The 26,528-nt window shown below is 44.8% G+C and overlaps 1 protein-coding gene across 1 annotated transcript in view; it reads left to right on the forward strand.

The window, feature by feature from the left end:
• The window catches only part of GABRG1 (gamma-aminobutyric acid type A receptor subunit gamma1), a 666,028-nt gene extending 654,625 nt beyond the window's left edge, over window positions 1-11,403 (forward strand). The window contains exon 9 of the mRNA XM_086962691.1: window positions 10,054-11,403. Within this exon, the coding sequence (XP_086818817.1) occupies window positions 10,054-10,314 (261 nt within the window). The 3' untranslated portion in view covers window positions 10,315-11,403. The remainder of the gene's footprint in view (window positions 1-10,053) is intronic.
• Window positions 11,404-26,528: the final 15,125 nt, after the last annotated feature.

Raw genomic sequence — 26,528 nt, forward strand, 5'->3', positions numbered from 1 at the left:
CTTTGATAGGCCTGTAAAGCACTTCACACCAACATGAAGCAAGAGAAGAATAACCCGTCTGTGTTTCCATGCTGGATAAAGCCTCAAGCATGGGTTGAGCTGTGAAGTGTTCTGAATGCTGCATTCCTCAGTCTGTAAGGTGAGCTCTTGGCCCTTTCGCCCCCTCCTGAGTTTATGGCCAGAGCAGAGCTTTTTGCTTTTGGAAGATTTATGGGTGGTTCGAAAGGACAGCCTGCGAAAACACGAGCAGAGGCAGGCAAACTAAAACCAGTGCTGTGCTGTGCGATGGTCATAAAATCACTGAGTCCAGAGTAGTGAAGCTCAACTCTCTCCCATGAGCAGAAAGAGGAGTGACCCCACCATACAATCTTTAGCAAAGCATGTGGCCTGCTTTTAATACAGGGCTTCAAAGATGTCCATAAAGGTAACATTTTCTACACGATTCTTGCTGTAAACCTGACAGGCTGAGATGGGCTCAGTTCGGCCACTGCCCAGCCCGGGGCTCTCACCTCCCTGCTCTGCTGCCTCAATCTGCCCCAGCTCCGCGCTTCCATCTCCAGTGTCAGTGACAATTTGCAGTTTATTATTACAGGCGGGGAGGAGAGCCTCCCTTGGCAGAGAACTGACCCCGTCTCCTTGGAACAGTTTTGCCCGCACCCAGTATAACAAAGAGGTGAAGTGGCGCATGAAAGAGCAGAGGCAGGCAAACAGAGAAACGGCGCTGATCCATTCAATAAATGGACTTTGTTGTTTGCATTCTGTCTTTTTGTGTTCCCTTGAACTCGCGGCTCTTGCTTACTAATTAAAGAAGCCCGATTGCGGCTTTTACATTAAGTAGATGCGGTCTCCCAGTGCTTGTACATGGTAGAGACGGATTTAGCATAATAACCAGCCATGATAGGTGTAGGGAAGTCAAAGGAAGAGAAGACACGCAGGAAACGTGTAGAATGAAGACGAGATTTATTAGCATCCACTCGTCATGAAGTTCAGTCTTGTAATGATCCTAACTTCCCCAAAAACCTTACTCCCAACATTCCACATATTTGAACAACAACAAAGGTCTCCCAACATTCCCAAAAGCACGAGCTTGTCACGAGCTATTAAACAACAAGAATGCTTGTGACAGCTCGCATAATAGATATACATAGTACCCAACAATAGGTATGCGCGTGGGGCAGCTGTGAAGAAAGGTTAAGCGGTGGGCGAGTGAAAGAGCACAGGCAGGCAAACAGAGAAAAGGTGCAGGACCATTCAATAAATGTACTTGGGAGGGAGGGCGAGGGGTGAGAGAAAAGTAGTCCAAAAAATTGTTTGTGTGTGTGTAAAAGGCCGCTTTATTAGGAAACAGGTGCACATTACAAAATACAACCTCGGCAAACGCCTTACAAAACTAAACCTCACTAAATAAATAAATAACTAACCAACGGGCCCCCAAACCCCCACCCCTACGTATTTGGGCCCTCCCCACAATACAACAATGCACATTATAACATCATTATACATTACGTCATTAGAAAACATTACATCATCAATCAACATTACGTCATATATATAAAACATACGTCATCAATAAACTTTATTCATCAAACCACAACTGAATTAACATTTGTCATGTCCTCCGTAATCATCGATCCTGCCTGACCCTGCACTCCTGCAGAATACCCCTTTTAAAAACTCAACGATCAAACCATGACCAACCTGCCCCGGCCCCAGTCTAAGAAAATTCTAACGAAATTACAACCAACAATCAACCTGAAACCGAACTGATACACCACGACCCCGCACAGCACCTGCTCCTAGCGACAAGTACAAATACAAGAAACAACCCCTGCACACCGGTAACCCATAAAACAGCCTTTCGGAAAAGAAAAATTATCACAAAAAGTGAGAAAAAACGAGGGAGCGAGGGGTAAGAAAAAATACTACCAAAAACAGGGAGGGAGGGTGGGACAAAAAGTTAAAGCACCTAGCCACCAGGTCACCAAACCTAAAATGGTGGCGGTTAGCGGGAACGGTGGAATTTATACTTGGGCTGGCTGGTCCTACTAGACCAGCCCAAAACTAGAACTTTCTGGCAACTTCTGGAAATAACCCCTCGCAGCCCTCCCAAACCGCCCGGGGGCGGAGACCTCCCTACGGTCGGCTCCCTCCCCCAAGCCCCCCTTGGGAGGGAGGGCGAGGGGTGAGAGAAAAGTAGTCCAAAAAATTGTTTATGTGTGTGTAAAAGGCCGCTTTATTAGGAAACAGGTGCACATTACAAAATACAACCTCGGCAAACGCCTTACAAAACTAAACCTCACTAAATAAATAAATAACTAACCAACGGGCCCCCAAACCCCCACCCCTACGTATTTGGGCCCTCCCCACAATACAACAATGCACATTATAACATCATTATACATTACGTCATTAGAAAACATTACATCATCAATCAACATTACGTCATATATATAAAACATACGTCATCAATAAACTTTATTCATCAAACCACAACTGAATTAACATTTGTCATGTCCTCCGTAATCATCGATCCTGCCTGACCCTGCACTCCTGCAGAATACCCCTTTTAAAAACTGAACGGTCAAACCATGACCAACCTGCCCCGGCCCCAGTCTAAGAAAATTCTAACGAAATTACAACCAACAATCAACCTGAAACCGAACTGATACACCACGACCCCGCCACCCAGAAAGGCAGGCAAGTGGGAGGGGGTGAACACACGGAGCCTTCCTTTCTGCCCCCCAACCGCGTAGCGAACGGAAAGATATTGGGAATCAACGCTGCATGGCCAAAGCCCGAGCTAACACCTCACGAAGCTCTAAAAGGTAAAGGTCCATACCCACACGTGACAAATGTACTCCGTCATCTCGGAAAAACTCTACCGATTCAAATTTAATGTCCCTGTGCGATATCCTACTGAAACCGAGGCCCCTGCAACAACGAGACACCTCCGAATTCACCTTCTTCCTCGCCCGATCCACAGCCCTGGGGTTCACAGCCCCTCTCCATGTCCTACGCGGTATCAACTCATTCCAAAATACATGGCACCCAGACCATAGTTCCTTAATGAGGCCTAAATCCCGTTTCATAGCCCGCAGTAAGACAACCCCTTTCGTGGCACAAAGATCATTTTCACCCGAATGAATGACCAAAATATCTGGGCATAAACCGCCCACCATGTTACTGTTTAAACAAGGGATTAACTCTCTCCAGAGCATCCCACCTTTACCCTTCCATACAATATTAAACATCCGATCATTAAATCCGAGTTGTTCTCCAAAGTAGCTCCGTGCCGCCTGGACTCTGGCCCATTTAACGAAGGAATGACCCACTATCCAGACCGTGACCACTGGCGATCGAGGTCCAGCAACGGATCCTGAAAGAGAAAAAACAATTAGAACACATGTCTAGGCTGAGAACGCCTGCGCGTCATCTGCCGGGCTCCGCACATAGCGCCTGAAACAATTAGAAGACCAGCGCCCCAACCTCATAATATCCATCTCCGTCCAACCTCTGTGAAAGGCCTCCGTGGCTGCACCTATACGAAAAGAATGAGTACCATATAAACTACTATCAAGCCCAATGTGTTGCAGGGCTTTACGTAGAACCATCCGTAACTGATAAGTCGTGACAGGTAAACCATTAATGTGTTGGAATACGAGGGCTTCATCCCCGCCCCCGCACAATGAACGCCAGCGCCGCGCCAGCAATAAAGGGCAAGTGAGCTTTGGGTCGCGCGCTTGTAACCAAACCCCTTTACCTTTACCCGTTTGATCAGTTTTGGAGCTGGATAACCATACATGAACACCTTCGTCGTAACAAAAAACATCCCTCCAGTGTAAACCACCCTTATGTTTGGTCCCCAACAACTCCGAGACCCTAAAAGCTCCAAAAAACATAAACGCCATGAGCATAGAAAAAACACACGCCTCAAAATCATCTGAACATACTAAAGGTAAAACTGTAATTAACCTAGCCAGTATTTGCCAGGATAATGGAGCCCGAGATCGAACAACATGCCCCTGTTCCCTGGCCCATCCCTCAAGCATTCTCCTGCCTATTTCCCCCGCTGATGGGGTGTAACCCCATAATAACTGACCCATAAAAGCAATACCCGCTAGTTTCCCCGCTATAGTCACTTTAGTGAGGCCCTTATCCATGAGGTCTAGTATAAAATTAACAACATCCTCCGACCGCTGCGACAGATCCTCCCGTCTGACAGCTCCGGAATCCAAGAATTCCCTCCAGGCCAAGGAATAGGCAGTACGTGTGGACACAGATAAAGAACCTACCACCAATTGTACGACCCTACTTCTCCTACACGCCACAGATGAGTCGTCATCCGAGTCGGGGATCTGTCTGCCTCCCTCGCCAGTCCACGGAATCTCCCCCACTGTGAACGAGACAAAGCATCCGCAATGTCATTGTCCACGCCAGGAATGTGTAAAGCACGAAAATGAATGTCGTGTTTCAAACAACCCAGAACGAAAACTCTCATCAGTTTCAACACCTGTTCGTCTCTGGCAGACTGTCGGTTCACTATCTTCACAACAGCCATGTTATCCACACGAAACAAAACCTTCTTGTGTGCCAATTCCTCCCCCCACAGTGTCAAGGCCACCAAAAGAGGGAACAATTCCAAGAAAGTGATGCTGCGACCACCATTCAACCATTCATCCGGCCAACGTTCCGCGCACCATCTGCCGTTCCAGAAAAGGCCAAAACCATCACTGCCAGCCGCGTCAGAAAACATCTGTATGTCCCACTGGAAATCAACGTCTCTGACCAAGGGAACACCATTGAAAGAGGTCAAAAAGAACTTCCACATTCTCAAATCCTCCTTTACACCGGCAGACAGGCGCACACGATGATGAGGCAAGTGGTGTCCTGCTAAAGCCCTACCTAGTCTCCTACAAAAAGTCCTACCTGCTCTCACCACCCTACAAGCAAAATTCAAATGACCCAATAGCACTTGAATCTCCTTTACCAAAACCTTCTTTTTGGCCAACATTGTCTCTAGCAGTAGCACCATGTTGCTCCTTTTATCCTCAGGCAAGCGAGCAGACATGAGTACAGAATCAATTTCGATACCCAAGAAGGAAAGGACCGTACTGGGGCCCACTGTCTTTTCCGGAGCTAAAGGAACTCCTAGATCCTCCATGAGCCCATGGAATGTGTCCAGAGCTGCCTGGCACTCCGCGGAGCCCGGGGATCCAACAAAGAAAAAGTCGTCAAGGTAATGTGTCACCAGGGAATGACCAGTCTGATTTGAAAAATACCACTGTAAGAAAGTGCTAAAACATTCAAACAGCGCACATGAGATGGAGCAGCCCATAGGTAGAGCTTTGTCCACATACCATTTACCACCGAATTGGATACCGAGAAGGCACCAGTCCTCAGGGTGTACCGGCAACAGGCGGAAAGCAGATTTTATGTCACACTTGGCCATTTCAGTGGCTGCACCCGCTGTCACAACTAGCGACATGGCCACATCCACAGACGAGTATGATACCGACACATCCTCCGGGGCAATAAAATCATTAACTGAGGATCCCTCCGGCCATGAGAGATGTTGAATGAGTCTGAACTGACCTGCCTCTTTCTTAGGAACGACACCGACTGGAGAGACAATCAAATTGGGTAACGGCCAATCTGTGAACGGGCCAGCCATCCTACCCTCCTGAACCTCCTTAGTAAGTTTGGTTTGGACAACTGCGGCATGTTCTAAAGCCGACTTCAAATTGGCCGACCATCTCCGTTCCCTGGATCCTAGGTAACCCAGTCGGAAACCAAACTGAAAACCATCCAATAACTTCATTTTTGCAGACTCGTCGTCATAACCCTGTAAGGCAATCTGTAGCCTGTCCAATTTAACCGGAGTACGAGCCTTTGGCCCCAGAACCCTTATTACCTCTGGATCCCCGACCCCTGGAGTTGGAAGTACCTGAACCTGACTGTTTCCCCTGATGGCCGCCCGAAGGCTTGTTGTCCCAACATTTTGATAACGGGTGTTTCCTCCCGCAACCTGAACACTCATGTCTGAATTTACAGTATTCCCTAATACAGGAACCCCTATTGAATTCCCAACAGAAACCTGTCTCTGATTGAGTGTTAGAATTGGACTCCACCCCTCCTCGGGTGGGCTTCCCCTGAAAGGGCCGGTACACTAGAGGTAAACCACTGGCCGTGAACACAGTCTTCCCCCCAGCTGATGACCCCATTGTGTGTTGCCATAAATCATTATCAAGCTCACCCCACTTCGCCTCAGGGTCCCACGCCATCCTGGCCCTAAATTCCTCGTCGTATTGAGACCATGCAAAACCACCCCCGGTGATCTGAGCTTTACGAATCACATCCATGTACTTAAACAGGGAAACGCTGCGCTCAGGGAACTTTTCGCAGTATACACTGGCATAAATCAAAAACGCAGCTGTCCAATTTTCAATATTTAAAGGGACCTTCGGGCGTTTAGCCAACTCGAATTCTTCCTCTTTAGAGCCCTCCTTAGACCTGACTTCTCGATGGAGAAGCTTAAGGAGCTCCACATACTCACCATTCCAGATTCTTTCTTTAGTACTAAGCATCAAGTGGGCACCCAGAGGCTTCGTCACCCCCATGTATGGCAATTTTTTGATTTTCAACTCTTTACTAGCCACTGGCTCTTTAATATTGCTGGAAGCACCAGCTATAACACCACTGTCCATTTTGTCTGAAACCTTGCTGGAAGCACCAGCTATAACACCACTGTCCACCGTTACTATAACGTTGCTGGAAGCACCAGCCATAACACCACTGTCTTCTTTGTCTTTAACGTTGCTGGAAGCACCAGCTATAACACCACTGTCCCCTTGATGAGTAACTTTGCTGGAAGCACCAGCTATAACACCACTGTCCCCTTGTTGTGTAACTTTGCTGGAAGCACCAGCTATACCACAGTCCCCTTTATTTTGTAACAACAGATCGTCAGTACCCACCGCAGTGTCTTTGACATAACGGCCTTTAACCAAACGGCCATCCGTAATGACCACATCAAGTTCACCACCGGTACCCACTGACACCATAACAGGTTTGGCCTGTGGGACCGTTTGCTCACCTTGTAACAGAGAGACAGCTCTCGATGGCTCCGCCCGTGGCGCCGAAGACAATGCATCCGGTCTCCGAGGTGCCCTACCCGATGGGCCGCGCTCTCTTCTCCCTTGCAGTTGACTCTGGACCACTGGAGCCTGTAAAACACTATGAGAGGAATGAGAGGGCACCCCCCCCTCAAGACCCCGCAGTTCTCCTTCTTCGGGACTCTCATCATCATAGTCCAACACCACCGAGTCTACACTTGCATGCATCAAATCACCCCGGGTCTTACCTAACCCGGTATCAACCACTGTACATTTCAATGATTTCAAAACTCCAGGTGGGGGAGCAGACTGTACACGCCTGTACCTCCCTGGGCGCTGACTCTGTTGCTCCATAGCCGCCGGCAAGGCCTGCCACCTATACCTGCTACTCGTTGGGGCCAGCGGGATCACGCCAGACCCTCGTGTGCTGGCCGCGTCGGGTTCCCTCGGTGGAACAGAGAGGGCCGCGCTAGGCACTCTCCTCACTTCCCCTTGGCGAAAATGGACTGGACTGCGCCCTGCCAAGTCCGGAACGCCTCGCCTAACCTCGTCCTGAAAAGAAAAAGTTTGGACTGGTGTGCTAGGGATCCTATCCACAGACCAACCACACACATCCTTCCTTCGAGTAGAATCAACTACCCTACTCCGACCTCTCTCCAAGGAACGGCCTCGCGCGTCATGCCTCAATGGAACCACTTGAATCTGAGAACCACCTATCACCTCCTCGTCGTCACTATGATCCAAATTATCAGGTGCCGAAAAGGAAGCACGACTAACAACACTAGGGGCTGAGTCCTGGCCTGCTAAATCCTTCCGAAAAGTACGGTGTGCCAGGCCCGCCGCGCCAAAATGTTCCCAGCCTGGAGAACCACACATGAAATACGGACCCCCAGAGGCCCCAGATAAGTGCGGAGCTGTACTCCTGGGTCCTTGCATAGGCCCGCCACTCACCTGACCAAAACCTCTATCGGGGCCTAACAAAGTGCCCTGGAAGCTAAACCCCGCCGCATTCAAAGCCCCAGGAGCCGGAAAACCAACCATACCCATTCCGGCCGTGCCAACAACCGCAGGGCTCACACCAAAAACAGGCTGACGGTTCTGCAATCCCGACTGAAAGGGCCCACCCCTCAGAAATGGGACCCCACCCCCCTCCGATCGAAAACCTTCACCCTGTTCCAAACCAGTAATCGCACCACCAAACGAAACATTGACGCCCATTTGGGCCCATTCACCCTCACCTCGAGAGCCACTGCCCCCAGAAACCACCTCGCCAGTCGCCGATCCCGGGGTAGAAAACAATAACGGACTTCCTACATTGCCTCCAAAATCAATCGCTCCCGCGTCGGCCCCTTGGGCCACAACCTGTACACCAGATGATAAAACAGTCCTGGACCCCACCAATCCCCCTTCATGGCCCTCCCCAACTCGAACATTGAGCGGAAAACGACCTAAAGGAGTTAACAATCGTTGACCATCGTCAGGGGCGAACTGAGTTTCGCTAACAACCAAACTGTCCTCCTGGGCCCCAAGGGTAACCTGGTCCCGCTCGGAGTCCTGTAACACAAATTGCACCGAGCCCCTACGACCTCCGCGCACGGGGACACCGTCTGCAGACTGTCCCCGCCGCTCAACAAGCGGATCAGAGGCGGAGCGTTTCTTGCTGCCTCCCCGACCACTCTTGCCCCCTTTCTTGGACCCCTGCCCCCGTCCCGCCATTAACGGAAAATCCCCGGTATCAGAAACAACGCACAGTGGAAGCGGCGGGACCTGTGAAGGTACACCCTTCCCCCCGCTCAACGTGCCCGGGGCCTCCGGAGCCTCCGAAGCACCGGGCTTCCCCCGAGACGACCGTTGCGGGACCAGCTTCCGGGACCGGGAGCGGCCCCTCTCGCTTACCTGGCTCGGCCGACTCCTCTTCGGCGACGAACATGCAATTACTGCGGCCCCGACACCGGCGGAGGCCTGGCGGTGAGGCCTAGCCTGGCCGCCTCCCGCTAGCAAATCCAATCGCCCGGCATCAGCCAATAAGCGCATCGCCTCCAGAACTCGTGCGTCTTCCATTACTAAGCTCAAAGTAATATCACTACAGGCAAAGAATGAAAAAGAAACGCCCACACACAAGATACTCTCACAAAAAGTTAAAGCACCTAGCCACCAGGTCACCAAACCTAAAATGGTGGCGGTTAGCGGGAACGGTGGAATTTATACTTGGGCTGGCTGGTCCTACTAGACCAGCCCAAAACTAGAACTTTCTGGCAACTTCTGGAAATAACCCCTCGCAGCCCTCCCAAACCGCCCGGGGGAGGAGACCTCCCTACGGTCGGCTCCCTCCCCCAAGCCCCCCTAATATAAATAAATGTACACTGAAAAACGTATGACGAGGGCCGCTTTGAAAGTGAAAGCGGGCATGGCATGTTGTGCGCGTGAACGGCACGGCATGGGGCGGCAAAACAATTTCAAAAAGAAGAAGGGGCTTACGTAGGATAGAGCGCAAGGGGTGGTGCAGAGTCCACGGTGGGCCGCCATTGTCTCTGCTTTGAAAGTGAAAGCGGGCATGGTGCGCTGAGCGCGAATGAAAAAACAAGTAGTCCCTAAATGTATAGATTACAGCCAGGAGCAGAATTAAATTGTAGTTGGTCGGTGCTGCTTCCGGCACAATGGAATCAAAAGGGAAGTAACGTTTCGGACCACCAGCCAAAAAAATAGCTACATAAAAAGAGACATGCCATATTTAACCAATGGCAAGCTAAAAAACATATACACACGCAATGGGTGGAGTTTCACCAGTAATGCTAACTACTCAATGCCTCGTAGAGGCAGCGCATGGGCTGCCGCGAGACCTAACAACTACCATTCGAAAAGAAAAATAAAGTGATCACATTTTCTGTAATGAATATGCATATGAAACCATATCCATACACCATTCCTCATTTCTTTACAGAAACCACTGAATATTGATGTCGCCACAGTGTGCACCTCCATTCCAATCACTACCCAAGAGCAGGGGCCAGGATATCAGTGCCTGGAAGGCAAGGACTGCGCTAGCTTCTTCTGCTGCTTTGAAGATTGCCGAACAGGATCATGGAAAAAAGGAAGGATCCACATCCGGGTTGCCAAAATTGACTCCTATTCAAGAATCTTCTTTCCGACTGCTTTCACCTTGTTTAATCTCGTTTACTGGGTTGGCTATCTTTATTTATAACTGTATGTACGTATGTGCGCGCTGTATGATACGTCATAGACGAATGTAGCATATGAATAAAGGAAATGTACATGTGACAGGGAAAAATGTACGCATACTCTTAATTTTAAACTTTTAACACGGAATCTAAACTGTGATGTAGTTCATAGACCAAAGTACTAAAATACCTGCCTTAACAATTTACATTGAAAGTAACAACATGTCATTTTTATACCATATTTTTCCATATTTTTGAGATTTAGAAGGGTGAACCATATTTGCCCAGCATTTTCTTTACCACTGTCATTATCATTAAGCTGTCCATCTTGGTTCCTTCCTCCACCCCAATCACCTAAATTTGGGATGATACTGGCAGGAGAACAACCTGGAGTGTAGTATTTTTACTTGAAAAACTCTCTTCTAGCAGAAAATTCTTTTGTAATGTCGAAAAAAGGAAAAAGGCTACTAGCACATTGTTGAAAATGTGACATTTCATCATGGCCTCTATTTTCCTGTGAATGTGAACAACGAACATTTTACCGGAGCATAAGCTATAGTATTAATGATTGGGATGATAATAAATATGGAGTGCACTGTGAAAAGCAAGGATTTATTTAATATTTTTGGGGAACAAGGCAAATGCTGAAGAAAACGAAAAGGGGGCTTGGGTATTTAGAGTGTAGCATGTTGAGCATCCGTCAAGAAGCGTTGAACGTTCTGTCTCTCATTTTACATTGAATTTGTGTCTGTGCACTCCAAATACAAAGGATGGGACTTCCACCACTTTTTGGCAGATTTCCCTCTTCCATTACACTGTATATTAAAGCTCAAATAGTATATATGATCATTTTTGAACTGTTCTGCCTTATGGCAAAAATATCAGGTTTTCTTTTTTTTATGAAGTATTGATGGAAATTCATCGTTAATGCAGAACAAACAATGATTGCGTTTTGTACTTTCCAATAAAAAAAGGATGCTTCTGGTATATTTTCATCATCATTTATTACTGTTTGCACTTCTATGTTTGGCAAATGAGCAAAAATACCAGGTGTTAGAGTTCTACAGAATATATTGTTCAACAATAGTCTGAAAGACATTAAAACGTAAGCCAAGATGTGTGTTGTCATTGTTGTATATTTTTATTACACAAAACGAAACCTAGGCCATTGCTTTGAAAATAATTCATGTGGCACTGTACTGTGAATCCTCTCCACTTGTTTAAGTTTATTTATTGTGGAAATGGAGAATTAGTCTTTTTCCCAAAGACTTGGCTTCGAAAATGTTTTTTTTCTAATAATATGTGTAATACAATAACTTTAAACGATAAGTAGTTGTCACTGTTTTATTAATTTATACATTGTATTTTGTAAAGTGGTTACCTGTCACCTAACCGCTAATTCGAGGCGCTAATTAAATTAAATAAACTCTCCACACCATAAGTACATTCCCCTTTGACGGCCAATGTATGCCAGCCCTTTTATAGCTGTGTGTCAAAGTTCAAATTGGTTGTATTTCTAGGGGGTTAAGGCTAGGGGATTTTGGAGTCCAGAAGATGTTAGTTTGGCTAATGTTCAAAGCTGACCATCGCTAGTTGTTAAGGGTCCGGTCCAAATCTAACATTTAGGGCTAATTAAGATCTTGGCAGATCTGGTCACGCTGTCACTTTTTAGACGGTGTCACTGTCTACCTAGACAGAGGTACTCCCTCTCTATTTAGATATTAGCAAGGATGAAAGAAGCCCAAGTGACGCCTTCTTTTATAGGAATTTTCCCCCCGTCACAGCACCATAGGCAGAAGCGGCTGGCAGCAGGAGTCCAGCAAATATTACTGCTGGGCCAATCAGAATGTGCCTTTCCATTGAGTAAAGCCTGGCAGGGATACCTCCTACTTTGAATTGGTGGAATCAAAGAAAATGAGGTAGAAACCTATCTTTTTTCTGCTACCCACTTCCTTTTCCATCCAGAACCGATTGTCCAGGTCCTCCCTTTGCTGCTACTACATGACCATGATGCTGATCAACTCCATTGTCTCCAGGATCTAAGGTAAGCTTATTTTAAACTTGTCTTACGATGAATAGTGTATTGACAATCACTTTAGTCTTGTGTATTTTTACATTGCTCTTACGTGCAATTTTGTTAATATGTAATGCATCAGTGTACATTTGACATTTTCTCAAGGTAAAATGAACACACCTGCATTACAATGAACATTATGTTTTTGGGGTGGTTGTGGGTGTTGTGCTTGTGGTGCCTGTGGGTGGGCATTTAATAGTGTGTGTCTGTGTGTTGTTTGTGTGCTATGTAATATGTAAGAAAAGGGGCATAACATATTACCTACATATATATTAGAGGCAAACACATCATATATGTGTATTGACTCCTAAATCAGTAGTAATTACCAGTCTCCACTCCACCAGGGACTCACTCCAGGAGCAAACCGCCGCTAGGACAATGCCGGCAAAACAAGGACATCTAAATAGACTCAGCACAAACCCACCGACTTGATGGTGACGGAATACTGTTGACCAGTCGATTACAGAGTACCGCTTAAACGACGTGCCACAGTCTGTTGATGCAGGTGGCTGTTCAGCCAGCACACATCTAAATACAGCGTGAGATACTGTTAGCTTGCCGGAGTAGTTGGATACTCCACCACAGAGGGACAGTTGGAGTTCCAACAAGATCTAAATCAGTCCTAGAGACTTTTACTGTCCAACCGTGCTCACTGTGTGTTGGATATATTAATGCCAACTAGATATCGGTACGGCAAGTGTGGTCTATTGCTCACAGTTCTTTCATTGGGCACTAATGGATTTTCTCATTGGTGCACCAAAAATGGCACGGTCCTTCAGACGTTGATTTCCTGAAAATCATGTGGAGTTTATTAGCTGGTCATTTACTTTTTTAGGTAAGTTGATATTTATTTGTCAACTGCTTCTCTCCAAAGGGGGTTTTCAAATTTTCTGAACAACAAATGGCTGGGTTCTGTTCCTTGAACCAGATTCACCGCATTCTGAGGTTTCTGCTTCCGATTCTTGTAGATGTACCATCACGTTTCAGCAATTTTCGTTTTAATGAAGAATCAAGTGATGGTTTGCTGGTGTGAGATATATGTTTATCAAACGATAGCATGTTATTTGATTACCCATTTATAAGTGCGCTATATCCGTAATATCTTGATTTGTCTCCAAACACAATACATTTAGTTAACAACCATTTCTTTAATCAGAGATGTTAGACTTGGCACTGTCTGCAGGGTCACTCTCAAACAGTTTGGATTTCACCCCTCCTGTTTTCTGAATTTATCTTAGTTGGTATTAGGATACTGTGTATTATACCACTTCTAACCAGTGGAAAAGTTCATGTGCTTGTTAGGCCTGGGTTTTAGAGTGTTGAATGTGAATGTTAGGAGGCTGGCATTCTCCTGTGTTCATGTATTGGCAGTTGCTGCCTAGACCAGGTGACCAACGATTGAGGTGGAATAAACTCATTTACTTCCCTGATCTGGTGTCTCCCTCTCACTGGCGGCGATAACCACTTGTCCCTGCTGCCTCCAAGTCTCCCTGTGCTGTTTGGCCTCCGTTTGTTCTCTGTCTGCTTGCCTGTCTGTGCCAGTAATTCCCAGCTTTGGTGGATAGGTGGACAACGGCCACACGTCCTGCTGCCATAAGTTCTGTAGTTTTCCTGTTTTAGTGGTGCTCCCCGCGCAGTGATAGTTAGCAGCGATTCCCAAACTTCTTTTGGAAGAAGTGTAACCCTATTTCCCAGTGAAGCACGCTGCCTGCTACATCATCTGAAGCCATTTTTGAACTTTGGGCAAGGTTGCATTGAAAGTTAAGGACAACCCATGTTTAATTGAATGTGCCCTATTTTCAATCCTAAGCATGTTGCTGCATCATTGTGAGCAGCTATTTTGGCACTTTGTGCAGAATCTCAATGACATTTACAAGGATTACCTACGTCATCAACATCAGTGTCAAGCACAGCTATGTCTAAGGATTATCTGTGTATACATTTTATGTGCTCTTCATAATTACTGGACATCTATAACTATTAAATTTGCACTTGCATGTAAAGGATAAACTTTCTTTCTTTTTAGCAATACACGTGCTCTGGGCAGCAACCACCCATACCGTATTTCTTATTTGCTTAACAATCAAGAAAATAGCAACACCACCTCTGTTTCTTCAAGAGCCTGGTACTCCTCCTTTGAAAATTGAGAGCAGTGGAGTGAGGATTTTGAATTGTATCTTGATGGTGATATGTTCAACTCAAAGAAGCATAATGCACTTCGTGTGTACAACTTATGCTCTAAGGAAAGAGCATATTAACAAAAACTCTACCTTTGGAAGTTGTGAATATTAGCACAGGTAGTGGTGATGATGGTGATACAGCTGACACCCTGGATGAGTATGTGCCTATCATTTAAACTCTTGATGAAATGTTCAATCCTAAGAAAAACAATGTCATAAATTCCTTCAGAGAGCACTACTACCTGGATTACCTATTCATTTTTTTGCAGCTGCATTGAGAACACTTGTTGCCGATTTTAACTATTGGGAATTTAAGAATAAAATAATTTGTGATCAATTAATCAAACAAATAAATAATAAAAAATTCCATGACCAACTAATATCAACAAAACATCCTGATTTGGAGACAGCATTGACTTAAGCTAGAGTCATTGAAAACTCTGAGCAGTGTATGAGGGAGATGAATTTGGCCTTAAGGTCAAACCAGATATAGAGTTAGCAAAAACCGGTGGTGACAAAAGCGACAATGAAACCTCTAATAGTAAGAGCATGTTGGACAGAAATGAGTTACAATGCTTTGTTTTTTAGCAAGTCTCCTTTGAGAATTGGGAAATTCTGTGCTTCTTTTAAAAAATTGTGTATCAACTTTGGGGAAAAAGGGCATTTTGCATGGGTTTACAAGGGACCTTGAAGACAGAAGACCCCTGTTTATTCTACTTTCAAGACTCTTGGGGATGGCAATTCTGATAAAGATGAGAATGTTGTACTTATGTTGTCCCCTACTACATGTGGGGAGAATAGAGTGTTTGAAATAGCCATGGATGTCCAAACCGATGAAAAGAAGGTTTCAATATTGTGTTATATCCATTGACAATAAAGATGTCAGGATCTGGACCTCAGTTCACGTTGATTAATGAATGTGTACATCTTTAAAAAATCTTCCATAACATATTTTGCATATGGTGGAAGAGAAAAGAGCTGTTGGGAAAAATGGTTGCAATTTTAGAGTTTGAGAGTATATAATGTAAAAATGGTACAAACCTATAGGGGTGGGACGATCTGATGGAACTTGAAATAATCCTAGACCCCAATCATTCTGACTTGGTTATATCAAGACAAGAGTTATTTGAGATAAACTTTTGTGACATTATTCAGATGAAGGAGCACACGTTGGCAGATGAGATTTCTGCACGTATTTACAGAGGAGGTAGGGAAACTTAAAAGTTCTAGAACCATATGATCTTGAAAGAAGGGTCCCACCGGTGGTGCACAAAGTGAGCACAATTCCAATGAGTTTAAGGCATGAATTGAAGCTAGAACTGGTAAGACAGTGCAAGATGGGAGCTATTGTACCAATTGAGGGTTTGAATTGGCTCACTCCAGTAGGCTTGGCATGTAGTTCTGACAAGTCTTTAAGATTGTCTGTTGATTTGCGTGACTTGCACTCAAACCTTTGAGGTGACCAACAGTCACTGTTAAAAAAAACGTTAGCCACACTTAAGAGGGCAGGTTATACAAGTTTCTTGATATATCTGCTGCTAAGGTGAAACTTTGTGAAGAGTCCAGGTACCTTACATTATTTGTGATACCAGATGGAGCTTACTGTTATGTTCACTTCATCTGCGATCCAAAGATTAAGGAATAGTTTGTTTAATGATATGGATGAAGTTGTCTATTTTCAAGACAGCATTTTGATTTATGGTCAAGACAAACACAAAAGCAATGTGAGAGTGAGCAAAGTTATGGAATGTATTAGTGCTTGTGGTCTTACACTTAGGAAGTCAAGTGTAAGCTTTTTCAAGAAGGAGTGGATTAGCTAAGTCATTTTGTGTCAGGAAAAGGTATAGAGCCCAAAGTTAAAATTGTAGAGGCAATTTAAAATGCACCCAAGCTGGTGAACAGGGACCACCTGAGATCATTTTTGGGCCTCATAGAGTTTTATGTCAAATTTGTTAGTAGCTTTATCAGTAAAACCTCATGTATCAGCCCCATGCTCTGTTGCAGTTGGCCTGAGCTTCTAACTTTTCCCCAGTTCTAGCATTACCAGATTTCCACGAGTGGCACTTTGTTATTATGCGCTAGATCGACTCAAAATATTTAAATTGAATACCTCCGGTTCTACTGATTGGATTTTTGTAATTCTGGGGTCATTTGATTGATTAAAATTGACTACATTTTTCAAAATTGGTTCTGGGGTTTCTTGCATTGGTTTTTGCTTTTGTGGCAAGCTGCCAGAGAGTTCAGCACATGTTAGTTTAGTGACTTTTGTGGTTCACCCTGACAAAGACTGTGGTTGCTGCTTGAGTTGGTTTTTCACCCTACCTCAACCAATCACCCAATTTCTTACAAGAAGCCTCTTCATCTGTGAGGCAAATATAAGCTGAGCAGTCAATGTCATTGGTAGCAGTACCTTGGGGTCAAATTTTTCAAACAGCTCCCATTTATAGGTTTGGAGCTTGTTTCTAACATAATATGTGTGTTCCACTAAAACCCCAAACTTCTCAACTCTATAATTAAACATGTTTCCTTTTTTTACCACAGTCAATAAAAATGTCCAGTGTTTTAGGTACAATTTGTCCTGAATGAATCACCAAAAGAAACATGTTTCATAAAAAAGATATTGAAGGTAAGATATGATATATGGCTCTATAGGACCATTTCGATGTTTGCATGACATTAACAAACCTCTTGGCTTTCTACTTCATGCTATTTCATGTCACCAGAACTCCTTGATGCCAATTTATGACTATAAGTAAGTAGTTCTTTATTCTTTCAGTTAAATAAAACATTACATTTAAAAACAGCACAAATTTACAGACGGGAACCTAAATAAAGTGTGCAGGTGCTTGGTAAAACATTATTATACCACCTGTACTTTGCAGTATCACATGGTAAAATATTAGCCCAAGAAAAAATACTTTAGCAATTACAGGACCAATCAATTCAACAGCATTAGGGCATCTCTGTTAGGGTAAATACCTGATTAAAATACTACAATACATGATAATTTAGTAAAACATTGTCTGTCCTTGTGTAATGTTCCTTGTAAAAGTGAATAGTCCCAGCCTATTGACAAGGTGGCAAAGCCAGTCCTGCGCCTTTGTTAGGGAAAATACCTAAGTAAAGTACTACAGTACATGAGAATATACTAAAACATCATCTGTCCTTATGTAATATTCCTTATAAAGTGAAAAGTCCCAACCAGTTTAGAGGCTGGCGGAGCCTGTCCAAATTGTTTACTTTCTCCAATAGTGCTCTATACTATACTGTTTTCCTAATGCTTTTAGTCTTCCCAGGGAAGGTATTGTAGAGTTGTCATGCTCGAGAGTCTGATGGTCTTTCTTAAATCCTTTTGTAAGGCTCTACATTTACACAAGGAGTGTTGTTTGCTCTCTTTGCATGAGCAATTCAACAAAAAACAAGAGCAGCCCATATGTCCCTGTGAACTGGGTATACCTAGTCAGCTTACGCACAATTGTTCACAAGGAAATCATTTACGTTACAAACTATTGTGTGCAGCAAGTTCCTACTATCTTGCAGTGCTTTAAGGGAAGGAAGCTATTGATACAGTCAATATGTTCCACACTTAATTGCCTCTTTAAATTTCCATTTAACTTTAGAGAACCACATATGACTTGAAGAGAAACAACCCCACAGAAGTTCTTATTCTCAGCCGAAGCAAGTGCTTTTTATTTGCATTCACAGTTGATGAAAAATAGAGAATTTTACATAATAGACTTTTGCTGTGTATTGACACTATTTACATATACATTAGGAAAAATTGTGACTCATGTGACCTCAGTGGAGTAACCAGAACCAACACGTGAGTAAGGCTAAAGTGACGGTTTTTAAAACAAGGGATTAGTTATTGGAATTAAAAGGATGCCCATTAAGGTTTCAGAATAAATCATATGTGGTTCTCTGAAGTCGTAAATTAAACAGAAAAATTAAAGAGGAAATTAAGTGTTGAGCATATTGACTGTATCAATAGCTTACTTCGCTTAAATCACTGCAAGAAAGTAGGAACTTGCTGAAAACAATAACTTTTAACGTAAATGAGTTCCTTGTGAACAACTGTGATTAAGCTGACTCCGCAATCCGGTATTGCATAGATGGCACGAGTTAAGAAATTGGCACGAAAATCCATCCATGCAGTGTTTTGATTCTTTATGGCTTTAGTGCAATGAATGCCTGACTGGAGGACCAAGGTCTGCTATTGTGTAATTGCTCCATCTCAGATGCTTTCAATTTGTCGAATTTATTGTGCCAATGGGTGGAGGTGGTCTGGTGGTGCCGGCATGTTATATGGAGGACTTATTCCAATTGTAAGGTTCTGGTAGGAGTGGTTACTGTCGGCAGTACACTGAATTTTGTATAGCTGTAAGAGTGGAATCAGAGGTAATGAGATGATTGTGCAGTCAATGATGGATCAGGAGTTTGGGCCATGATTGGTGAATTTAGGTCGATTATCATTTGGTGGCCTTCCATTTAGCACCCTCATGCCCAAAAATTCTAGGGCCATCACAAACGTTTCTTCTTTTGTGTCATGGCGTTTTAATGTCAGGCTTGATTGCGGTAGTTTGTTTCAGTGTAGATTCTCTGCTGCCAGCATTTCGTCTTATTCTGGTGCGTAAATTAATTTGCTTTGAAATCCCCTGTCACAATTATGTCCCAGGATGGATTCGTTTGCTTGAAATCAGTTATTCTGGAGATTACAATTTCCTGAAGCACGTTCTTTTTTATCAGGTTACGGTGTGCATAAACACTGAAAAACATAGCTGGCTGCCTGTCATATTTGCCCCATTTACGAAATTTAAGTATTTGAAGACCTGGATATGGAGAGGGCAATTGTTCAAAGATGATGTCCAAAGTGAGCGTCACGTAAACTGCAAGCCCTCCTTTAGGTCTCTGATAGGGCTGTGTTTTTTGTGGCCATAACTTGGTAGTGCCTGCTGCCTTCCAGTGACAGAGCCGCCACTGACCACAACTCTTGCAGGTCAAGGTTTTCGAAGTTTTTCCGGTCCTTTGGGGGAGTACCGTCTTGCAGCAGGGCTTTGGCCCCGCTATATTCCATTAGAAGAAGTGTAATGCCTCCTCCAATGCCCTGGTTCTTTGTGATTGGTGGATTCATGTTTTGCTAGGGCCGTTTAACGTGGATGTAATCAAATCCCACAGATGTTTGCTTAAGTTATTTGTCAGCGTTGTTTGTATTGCTCCGGGCACCCAGCAGAAATGAATAAACGGGAGCTATTTCTGGGGTGACTGAACTTCTCGTGTGCCACAAGAGAAGGGGGTATCGAGGCAAAATGTATTTTATAAGCATTATTCCCCACATTTCAAAAGTACTGGCAAAATGTAATATAGAAGACGCAATTTCCCCATGTTGTTAGGGTTAATTCACGTTGCATGGGGCCTTCATATATGAAGAATTCAATGGATAATAGGTCCAACAAGGTTACATTTTTCGGGATCTCTCAAAAAGTCTCATGATTTTACCTCTATTGCTGATATTTGTGGGCCTTGTAGGGCGTATTTTGGTTTAAAAACTGAGAGAGCGCAATTTGAATGAAAAGTATATCTATACCATATTTACAAGCATATCGCATAAACGTTAGAAGTTGTAACGTGAAGTAGCACTTGTAGTGTAAAGTTAGCGGATGTAACCAAGGTAATAGGAAATGTATTTATATTTACTTTAGAATGTGCTTTAGAATTAGAAGGCCCGTATACGTAGTGGGCTAATATAGAAATGTGTAGAAATGCTTAAGAGCAGCAGAACGTGTTAAACTGAATAGATGTACGTATGTAATTATAAAGCGGAGAAACGTTATGAAATGTAAAGTGAAGAAATGTGCAGCATATATAGCACGGTGTAAGCATGAGAATAAATGTTGTATTCTATGTAAGATGCATTCGCTTATAATCAAGTGATTTGCTAAATTCAATTATATATAAATGTGTGTTAAAGGTTATACTGTGTAGAAGAGTTTGTAGGAATGTTAGAAGAGTTTGGTCATGTGTGATTTTAACCTAAGCTGACCAAGACGCTGTAACCGGCGTTCTGACCGCAGGCAGGAACCATGGTACTCGGACCTACTGCGTGCGGAGAAAAAGGCCTGCAGGAAGTTGGAGAAATCCTGGAGAATCTCACGCAGTACGGCCGATAAAGACCGCTATGGCTCAGCCATGAGACTCTATCATAAAAACATCAGAGCTGCCCCTAAATCCCACATTGTCTCCCAACTGTCTGAGGCTGGCAATGACTCTAAACTACTGTACCAGGTTCTCTGCACATTCACCAAGCCCGTCGCCTGTGACAGTCCAGAAATGCTGACCCAAAAACTGTGTGAGGACACTGCTGGGTTTTTTGCCGATAAAATTGATTCTATTTATCGAAACATTTCCCAAGCAAGCCCACCTATTGAGGAAATGGTCCCCTCTTCCAGCCTCCAGCCCGGAATAGTCAGCGCTGTTTCCGCTGCGCTGTCCTCTATCCCCGAGATTAGCTTGGACCAAGTCAACTCCCTGATTGGGACTATTAAATCAGGCAGCCCAGTGGACCCTGTACCTGCCCGTGTCATGCACCTCATTGGGAGTGTCCTCAGTCCCTCCATTCAGACGGTGATCAATCGCTCCCTCTCCGAGGGACTGGTCCCCCGGGAGTGGAAAGAGGCCATGGTCAAGCCTATCAGGAAAAACACCTCCATTCCCTGGTCAGATATGACTAATCTGAGGCCAATCTCCCTCTTGCCGTTCATCAGCAAATTGATGGAGAAGCATGTGAATCACCATCTTTCCAGCTTCATTGAGCAGACCGGCAGTCTGGACCACTCTCAGTCGGGGTTCAGGCCTAGGCATAGCACCGAGACGGCTCTTCTTTCCGTCACGGATGCTATACGCTTGTCCCTGGACAGAGGGATGTCAGTGGTGTTGGTGCTGCTGGACTTGTCCGCAGCATTCGACACCATATCCCACGCCATCCTCCTTACCAGATTAAAGGAGATTGGTATTGATAGATCTGCCTTGGCGTGGTTCACCAGCTTTCTCTCCGAGCGTACCCAGAAGGTGAATATGGGCTCCTTCAGCTCCCCCTCGGCCAGCATCACCAGAGGAGTCCCGCAGGGCTCCTGTCTCAGCCCTACGTTGTTTAACGTATATGTCTCCTCTTTGGCTAACATTATGAGGTCTTTCGGGTTTATGCCCATCTCTTACGCTGACGACACGCAGCTGCTGTTCACTTTTAAAAACTTTACCCCGGAGATAAGACAAGCTTTCTCCAACGGCATGACTGCGATCGCCAGCTGGATGGCCAAGAACTTTCTCCAGTGTAATGTGGGAAAGTCTGAGGTCATGCTATTCGGAGAGGCAAAAATCCTATGGACCCCTGACTGGTGGCCCTCCAGTCTGGGTCAGGCCCCTTCCCTGAAACAGGTGGTGAAAAACCTGGGGGTCCGTCTAGATCATGACCTCACCCTTGCCCATCATGCCAGCACCACGGCGGGATCCTGCTTCCACATCATTAGCATCCTTCGGAAGGTGTTCCCCCTTCTACCAGACAATACAAGAAAGACCTTGGTCCAGGCCCTCGTTCTGAGCCGCCTGGACTATTGTAATGGCCTATTCTTAGCAGCCAATGAAGGAGTGCTTAATAAACTTCAGGTGGTTCAGAACACTGCGGCCCGCCTGGTGACCAATGCCCCCCCTAGAACTCCATCCTTGCCCCTCCTCAAGGCCCTCCACTGGCTTCCCATCCGGAAACGGGTGGAATTCAAGATTTGCTGTGTGGTGCACAAGAGTCTCCACAACCTCGGTCCACACTATCTGGCCGAGAAATTTGTATACCACCGCCCTTCCCGCAATCTTAGGTCCAGCAATCAGCTATTACTTCAGGTTCCTAGACATAACAAGACTAGACAGGGAGGTCGCGCCCTTTCCATTACGGGCCCGCGTCTGTCGAACAGTCTTCCCCTTTCCCTCAGAGAGTGCCCGAGTCATCTAGCTTTCAGGAAATGCCTAAAGACAACTCTATTCTAGTTGGAGCGCTGCCCGACCTGTTTCTTCACAGCACCGCGCGGAGATACACCTTCGGGTGTGATGCCGGCGCGTTACAAGCCCATAAATAAATAAATAAGGGTTCGCAGGAGTGTAGTCCGCTGTATATAATTTAGTGGGCTCACAGGAATCGTGGATAGCTTTGATCTGAACGTGCGAGCCAAGAGTTAAAGGTCTTGTTAAATTTAAGGTGACAATGCTAGACGAAGTTTATGGCCTAAGTGAGATAAGAGACGCTTGGAATTTGGGTCTTGTTTAGAAATGACCGTTCACAGGACCAAATGAGATTACGAACACAGTCGTAAAGAATAGAGTTCTGATGAAGTGATAGACTTTGCTCCTAAAGTGTCAACTGGAATGTCAATGAAGTCACCAGCAAGAAGATGAAGATGGCGCCTAAGAAGCAAGGTCAACTTAACGGACGACGCGAAGAGACGAAGCTATGGAAAGACCTAGAGAATGACATCATGTGAATGTGGATGCGGTGGGCGTCAAGGGGCGTTCCATCCATACGGTGATTGTGTATTTAGGGACAGCACCCAGGGGAGAAGTTAGCTCAGAGCAGATGGCCTGAAGACAAAGCGAAGAGCTCAGAGCGCAGAAAGAACAGAGCGCAAGAGAGCAGTAGGCCGAGGACCCTTAGAGAGCGGATGGGTAGGCAGAAAGGGTACTGCTTCTCGATATAAGTTACCATTAGAGGCTAAGAGAGTTTGAACTTCTTTGGAAGTCAAACTGCTGACACCTTTTTAGGGTAATAGGAACTTGCTTGTAGGGATGTCACCTAGCATAGAGTAGGGACAGATTTAACTTGTTTATTCTTTTTTATAGATGACGCAACGGAACCACTTTGTGTCTATGCTTTTTAATCTGCTGATTCTTGAATTGATATTAATTGTATTCTTTTGTAGACTTAGGTTCTTTAGGGAATTTATGTTCCTTTTAGTTCCTGTGTATTTGTTGAATCTTATCCTGAGAGGATTGTATATGCACTTAATTCTGATTTTATATTAAACTTTTTAAACTTTATCAGTTGTAAGTGGTTCTTCAGAGTTGCGTCAGTCTATGGGGTTGATTTAACCTATGTGGGGTTTGCCTTTTACTCAATGACAGAAAATAATCGATCCAAAATAGATGAATGAGATAGGTATCAAAATAATCAGAAAAGATATCAAAATCTCATTCCCCGCAGAAGAAGTTGGTAGCGTCCTCTCTCCTAGTGTTGAGCAGCATTCCTTATGTGGGAGACCTTTTGGGAGGCTACCTTGTGTAGGACAGTTGGGGAATTCAATATCCGATCTGCATATACTAATTAGGACGTGCCACCTTGTTCTGTTCTCTTGACTGTTATTTTTTATCATTTCAAATGGTCAGAAGGGAGTTCTATCTGCCTGCCCCCATGTGGGGCTATTGATGATCTTATGGTCATGACCCCTGCTGTTAGACGACATAGTTTGGAGGCTTTGTATTTTCCAATTATCCAGTTCTCGTATGTCTCATTATTGATTGTGTAACTAAGATGGAGTGGTCCAGTGCCATAATTGACTTTTGATCAGAAGGACCTTGTTCAGGACTGGTAGAGCAGTTCAGACTTGTTCAATTTGTGTAGACATCATGATGTTTTATCACACTGGTTCGAAGCGTTACTGACTTTGGTTTAGCACTCTCATTCTTTTTGCTTGTCTTTCGTTGGTAGGCTCTGACATCATCCAATTGACCACTATTTATTTATTGCATGAGTAATAAAAACCGTTGGAACATGAGGTCCAATGGTTGCCTATGTTGCTGTTCATCAACAGTGTAGTTGGTAGGTTCTTTGGACAATGACGTTGTATCCACTGTGTCATGGATTGTAAAATCCATAGCTGATACCCTGATCTATGGGAGAATCTATTGAGTTGTTTGTAATATTACCATTTTCCATGTTACATTGTCAGATTTCGGATTAAGAGTGTCAATTGAGGCTTGAAAAGTTGTTAAAATTGATTCCAGAAGACCTGAGATCTTATCGCCTTGTAGGCTTAAGTTCTCATGAAACTAGTTCTTCATGACAGTTGATGTGGTGGCTGCTAGCCCACTATAGCTCCTACTGATGGTGACAAAAGGTAGCTTTGCCGTACCTTACGGAAGCTCCAAAGGTGAATATGTAATATCTTGTTTTAGAGGCTGCGTTGATTATTTTGGCTGCGATATGCTCTAAAGTGTTAGTATTAATGGCCAGATTTGTCATCCTTACAACCATAGCCTGTATTAAGTCCATGTTATTGGAGATTGAGCTGGAGCGCCACAAAGGACTGTCCTCCTCCTCTTTACAGATCATAGCGATATAATGAGTTTTCCGTTGACTCTCCTGGTTTGAAATGGTTTGACAAAAAGTTTGAGGGTTACAGTGTGACTGATTAGATGCACCTGAGCTTTTACAGTAATGGAGTTAGGCTTTGAAATAAGTATGGAAAAGCTAATGGGATTTGCAGGCCTGGTAAATGCTCTGTTGTTGAGTATATCACAAATTTCTGGTCGTTTTAGAAATGGTACATTTATGGTTTAAATTCGCTTTGCCGAACAAATAATTTCACTTTTGGTGATGTCAGTAGGCTGCTTCTTTGAGATACACTAGATATGGTTGCTTAAATTGATTTACTACCTTGATTAATTTTCTTCCAGGATCGTCATTTTAGGGCTTTATGGGCTAGTGATTGCCTGAGCTTCCAGATCTCATTTTCATTAAGTTTGTGCTTTTAAAAGTGGTTAAACAGGTGCCTGTAGAGAAGGTCAAGCCTTTGAACAGGGGACTGGTTGCTGAATAAGTGAGGGAGCTTCTGGGGTGAGCAAGCTGCACCAGGGCCTGGTCCAGTCAAATCCATGCCTTCCTGGCTCAACCTTTGGACTGCGGCCACTAATGCTGCTACCACACCCTACAAGTTAATGCCTCTAGGGCAGCTATAGAATCAGTTTGGGCAATGTAGGACCTGTAGTTGCTGGCACAAATCTGTGGTGGCAGGCGGAGGGCTAGAGGGTGTATAAAAAAGGAACAATACTCTTACCTTCACCCCACTCTTTCCCATGTCATCTTTTCTCTATCGTCCAATCAGGAAGTAGCCAGGCTCCCCTGAGCCAATCACTGATTAGCTCCCCTAAGCCCATCACAAAGCTGCAATGGAGCATTGTCATTGGTCTGAATGCCCAAATTCAGCGGTCAGGTGGGGACTCACGGCCTGGGCATGGTTTCCACCCAGACTGTAATTCGGCCTGGGTTGAGAACATGCTAAGTGAGTATGACAGTTTGGTGAGCCCAAGACGGCCAGCATGCGCACTTCAGTGTGCCCACCACTTCTCCCAAGCCCTGCTCTGCAGCAGAGTAGCCCCACCCCACCTCCATGTAGCCACAGCAGGACCAAATAAAATGATAATAACATCAATTAATATCATTAAATGTGTCCTTTCCTTCACTGCTGCAACTGTGCAGGCCCATGTGTATGTAAGCTGAACTTCTGTGGAGCTTTTTGCTAGTGGTAGATCAGAGTAACAATGAGTGGGACAAGGCACGGCCAAATGACCGGGTAGAGGAAAAATTAGGGCTGGCTTGCTTTGCTCTGACGGGTTTTAAATGGGGCTCAGATGGGGCAGCAAGCACCAGGTAGGAAGGGGGGCTGGTAAGTGGCCGGGTGTGCAGTTAGAAAAAGGTTCACACTGCTGGCAGTGCTGCAATATGCTGTGCATGATGTGCAGTATCTAGACGTTCAGAGAAGAGCACACCTCCCTGGCCTAACACCAGACTACTCCATGCCACCAATAGCTCTAGAGCCTTTCCTGCACATTGTTGCTGCTTGCTGCAGTGGCAATGAGATCTTTCCAGCTCCTGGTTTCTTCCTTTGAACCCCTGGCACCTGCTGAGGTCAGATAAACTGAGCCTACGTCTGAGCCTTGGCCCACT

Source organism: Lissotriton vulgaris, chromosome 3_1, assembly GCF_964263255.1.
Source record: "Lissotriton vulgaris chromosome 3_1, aLisVul1.2, whole genome shotgun sequence".
In the NCBI taxonomy this organism is placed as follows: domain Eukaryota; kingdom Metazoa; phylum Chordata; class Amphibia; order Caudata; family Salamandridae; genus Lissotriton; species Lissotriton vulgaris.